The sequence below is a fragment of the Ictidomys tridecemlineatus genome, chromosome 6 (assembly GCF_052094955.1).
Source record: "Ictidomys tridecemlineatus isolate mIctTri1 chromosome 6, mIctTri1.hap1, whole genome shotgun sequence".
Taxonomy (NCBI): domain Eukaryota; kingdom Metazoa; phylum Chordata; class Mammalia; order Rodentia; family Sciuridae; genus Ictidomys; species Ictidomys tridecemlineatus.
In genome coordinates, this window is record NC_135482.1 from 77,032,693 (window position 1) to 77,037,667 (window position 4,975).

At 35.0% G+C, this 4,975-nt stretch overlaps 1 protein-coding gene across 2 annotated transcripts in view; it reads left to right on the plus strand.

Moving 5' to 3' along the window:
- Amn1 (antagonist of mitotic exit network 1 homolog) overlaps positions 1-4,737 on the plus strand; it is a 37,324-nt gene extending 32,587 nt beyond the window's left edge. For both annotated transcript variants that reach the window (XM_005334049.5, XM_013362293.4), the window contains exon 7: positions 4,248-4,737. In XM_005334049.5, coding sequence (XP_005334106.1) covers positions 4,248-4,321 — 74 coding nt within the window. In that variant the 3' untranslated portion in view covers positions 4,322-4,737. The remainder of the gene's footprint in view (positions 1-4,247) is intronic.
- The last annotated feature ends 238 nt before the right edge of the window (positions 4,738-4,975 follow it).

Consider the following 4,975-nt stretch of genomic DNA (forward strand, 5'->3'; position numbering starts at 1 on the left):
AAGATTTCATCCCACTCCTATCAGAATGGCAGCTGTTATGAATTCAAATAACAGTAAGTGTTGGCAAGGATCTGGGGAAAAAGGCACACTCATTCATTGCTGGTGGGACTGCAAATTGGTGCAGCCAATATGGAAAGCAGTGAAGATTCCTTGGAAAACTGGGAGTGGAACCACCATTTGACTCAGCTATCCCTCTCCTCCGTCTATACTCAAAGGACTTAAAAACAGCATACTATAGGGACACAGCCACATCAATGTTTATAGCAGCACAATTCACAATAGCTAAACTGTGGAACCAACCTAGATGACCTTCAGTAGATGAATGGATTAAAAAATGTGGCATTTATACACAATGGAATTTTACCCAAAAGGGACTTTCTGAATGCAAACCTGTCAACGTGTTGCCCAAATAAAGATCATAGTGTCCTTCTGCCACCTTATGGTCATATTTTTTCCTTCAAGTGCTTTGATATTCCTCAGATTCACTATAGTTACATGCATGATATGGCACTCTTACAAGATATTCACAAGTATAGCATATGACAAAAAAAGGGTTATGTATCCAAAAAATTTGTATAGTTTAACATACCACTATAATGAATGTTAATTTATCAAAGTCTCCAAGAAAAACTATAGTTAAGAAACTTGTTTAACCTTGTTTACTCCAGCATTTCCCAGTTTTTAGCACTTTTTTGATTGACCTAGCCAACTCCTTCATTATGTATTATTATATCTTAGTTTTCTGATCCTTAATATCACAGAATAGGAAAGTAAGGTATTAGAATGTTACTTTCCCAGTGTGACAAAGTTTTTAATAATGTAAGTGAAATGAGTAGTGATCCCTAGTCTTCTGCCATCTGTCCAAAACTTAGAATGAATCACTTAGCTTCTGTGGGTCTCAACTTTACCTTGTCTGTAATGTTTAATCATAAAATTGGGAGATCTGATAGTAATCCAAAAGTTCATATATAATGACTTTTATTAATTTTGTTTGTTTGCTTGGCGGGGGCAGGTACTGGGGACTGAACTCAGAGGCACCACTGAACCACATCTTCAACTCTTTTTATATTTTATTTTGAGACAGGGTCTAAGTTGCTTAGGGCCTTTGCTAAGTTGCTAAGGCTGATCTTGAATTTACAATTCACCTGTCAGCCTTCTGAGCCCTGGGATTACAGGCGTGCACCACTGTGACCAGCTTAATAAAAGTTCTTTAATGAAACAAGTTTTTTAAAAAAGAAAATTGAAAAAAAAATTCTTCATTGAGAAAAAAGTGAATGTTTCTAAATTACCCTTTCCCTCTTTGCTGTCAGTATTCCTGAATCTGCTAGCATTATATATTTTTGTTACCATTGCTGAGGGAAAATAAATTTTTATATATTCAACTTATTTTTTAATATTTTTTAATTTCCTTTGTGGTCTTGGGGGTTTCAACCCAGCCCTTTAAATTTTTTTTTTTAAGACAGAGTTTCACTGAGTTGCTTGAGGCCTCACTAAATTGCTAAAGCTGGCTTTCACTTACAATCTTCCTACCTCAGCCTCCTGAGTCACTGGGATGTGCCACTGCCACTGCTCATAGTTGAGGATATGTTTTAGCCTTAAGATTTGTTTTAGTCTTAAGATTCCTGGATAATTCATACATCAAGATTTAGCCCAAAATGCCCAAAAGTATTTTAGGACAGAAATGGCTTGCTTCAGTTTCCTTTTTGCAGGGAGGGGGCACTATGGTTGAATTCAGGGTCACTCTACCACTGAGCTACATCCTCAGTTATTTATATCTCTATCTATCTATCTTTGATACTGAGGATTAAACGCAGGGGCACTTAACCATTGAGCCACATCCCCAGCCCTTTAAAAAAAAATTTTATTTTGAGACAGGGTCTTGCTAAGTTGCTTAGGCTGGCTTTGAACTTGTGATCTTCCTGACTCAGCCTCCTGAGTGTCTGGGATTACAGGCACTCACTACCGTGTCCAGCTTTTTTCTTTTTTTTTTGGAGACAGGATTTTGCTCTGTTGTTAAAAGTCTCCCTAACATACCTGCTGGCTTTCTAACCCAGGGCCTTGTGCAGCTAAGGCTGGCCTAGAAATTGTCATCTTCCTGCCTCAGCCTCCCAAATTATTGGGATTACCTACCAGCATGTGCCATTGCACTTTGCTTCAGTTTCTTTTAAAGGACAATCCCCTACCCCAATTACCTTGCTTAAAGGATAGTCCCCCACCCTAATTACCTGGATTGAACATAGGGCCTAGCAAGTGTTCCACCACTGAGCTATACCTCCATTCCTTTTTATTTTTTGAAACACAGTCTCACTAATTTCTCAGACAAGACCCTCAGCAATTTAGCCAGACCCTGTCTCAAAATAAAAAAGGCCTGGGAACAGGAATGTTAACTCTGTGGTAAAATGTCCCTAAACTCAATCTCTTAAACCAAAGGAAAAAAAGAAAAAGCTGATAGAACTAGAAGTAAAATCTAAGTCACCTGATCTTCAATTTATAATTCTTTCTTCAAAAGAAATTTCCTGAGCCTTTCGTGTGAAGCATCTTGTTACTAGGAAAGGGAAACAAATAGGAGGTGACATTAAACATCAGTAGCATAATAAGGAATCATTTCACTTTTAACTTTTACCATCCAGAGTCTGAATTTCTGTCATGTATGTATTCTGACATGGGATCATGAATTACAGCTTAAATTCACATAGTAATGTTTCCTCATGTCTAAATTGAGGATGATGATAATTATTATACCTCTTAGGATTAGTTAAAAGATTAAAAAGATGTTATATGAAGCATAGTATACAATTGAATAAGTCAATAATTAATGGTAGCCCTATTATTAGATGAAGTGTACATATCACTGTAATACTTTTAAGACACAGGCATTTGTTGTTTTCTCTGTAATTTTATTAACAAGAGTATAAAAGGGTAATCATACCATTAATTTGTATTTAAGCTTCCTCAAAGTCTTAGCATGAAATAGATAAAGCATTAAAGTAGTGTGACTGAACAGGGTTTAATGAAGGGAGTATTTACAAATAAGTGAACAGGATTAAAGAAAGCCGGCAGGTATGTTAAGTCACCTTGGAAGCTAAAACATGCCCAAAGGTTAGAGGAGGGAACATTTACCAGAATGTGAAAAGTTGACCAATAGATGAACATTTTCCATATCTGTATAATGCCATTTACAAAGCATGGTTTTTAGTGGACAATTATTACATGAATGCATTATTATTATTTTAACCAATTGATATTACTAGACATTTATATGGTTTTCAATTTTTTACAACACGTAGAGGGATTTTGATATGGTTTCTCTCTCTCTCTCTCTTTTTTTTTTTTTTTGGTGCTGGGGATTGAACCCAGGGCCTTGTGCATGCAAGGCAAGCACTCTACCAACTGAGCTATATCCCCAGCCCCTGGCATCTATCTCTTTTTGCAGTCAATTTTAGATTTTTAAAAATCTGACTTAAAAACGAGTGATAACATTTTATTATTTAAAAAGTTATAGCAAACTTAATCTGTAAATACAATCTATATTGTAAATACAACATATTTTTAACTCAGTTATAGAAATTGTCTAATTTAGGGGCTCCTAGACTTGTAAATTTTATAGGCCAATAGAAATTTAAAAAGTGGGCCCAACACATATTTTAAGAAAACAAAATTAAGCAAAAAAAAAAAATTATTGTAAGCAAGATAACTAGAGTGTCCAGGTGTAGTGGCACATGCATATAATCCCAGCTATTGGGGAAGCTAGGGCAGGAGGATTGCAAGTTTGAGGCTAGCCTTGGCAATTTAGTGAGACCACATCTCAAAATGGAAAAAAAAAAAGGGTGGTGGTGGTGGTGATTGGGGTTGTGGCTTAGTGGTAGGATGCCCCCAGGTTCTATCCCTAGTATCACCATCAAAAAAGAAAAGAACCAGAGAGTGTATAGAAATGGGAAGTTATTATCATTGGGAGAACAAAGGTTTACATCATTTTTTGTTTTTGTCTTTTTTTTTTTTTTGGTACAAGGATTAAACCCAGAAGAATCTAACCACTGAGCCACATCCCCAGTCCTAATAATAGGGCTACCATTAATTGCTGACTTATTCAGTTGTATACTATGCTTCATATATCATCTTATTTAAATAAATCTTTTAACTAATCGTAAGAGGTACAATAATTATCATCATCCTCAACTTATACACGAGGAAACATTAAATATCTTTGACTATGTGAATTAATACACTATTATTATTTTCTTTTATAGATCTTTCACGAGAAGTCTTGGATCAATTAGTAGGCCCAAACAAACTAAAGCAAGTAATGTGGACTGTGTATTGATGCTTATTGAAGCATATGTAAGCTATGAAAGCTCATCAAAACTACTTTCCCAGGAAATGGTCTGTAGATATTTGCTTTCCACTTAATTTTACATTTTGTTGTTGCCATCGTCTTATTTAAGCTATAACTCTGAGAATCAGCTAAATCTAAGTATACATGTTTGTGCTTTGAAGTTAATTGGACTTAAACATTCTAATATTGTTATTCATTGGATGAGTCATTGTTTATGAAATAGTATTCTAGCATGAACTTTGTATGGGTGGGGGGCTGGGTTTTGTTTCTTTAATAACAAACTTTAAGTGGTCTGTTTTACCTCAAGACTTCCTTCTCCTAGTAGGTATTTGAGCTGTTATAAGAGAAATTTACTGATATAAACTTTAGGAGAATTCTAAATAAAGATATTTCTAAAAGTATAATTACTTTCTTAGCTCTGACTCTTACTTTCCTCAAGTATTTAAATGATCATTTGCCAAAAGCAAAGCTGAAGATTAGATTTAGTAATTTTTCACAGAACTTACATATTTCTTTTTTTAAAAAACAAAGGTAAATTGTAGTTATTACATGGATTCATTTCTTCACATCTTATTCCATCAAAGCTTACACTATAATGCATCTTATAGCCGATGGAATGTCATAGTTTAATTGTCAAGAGTT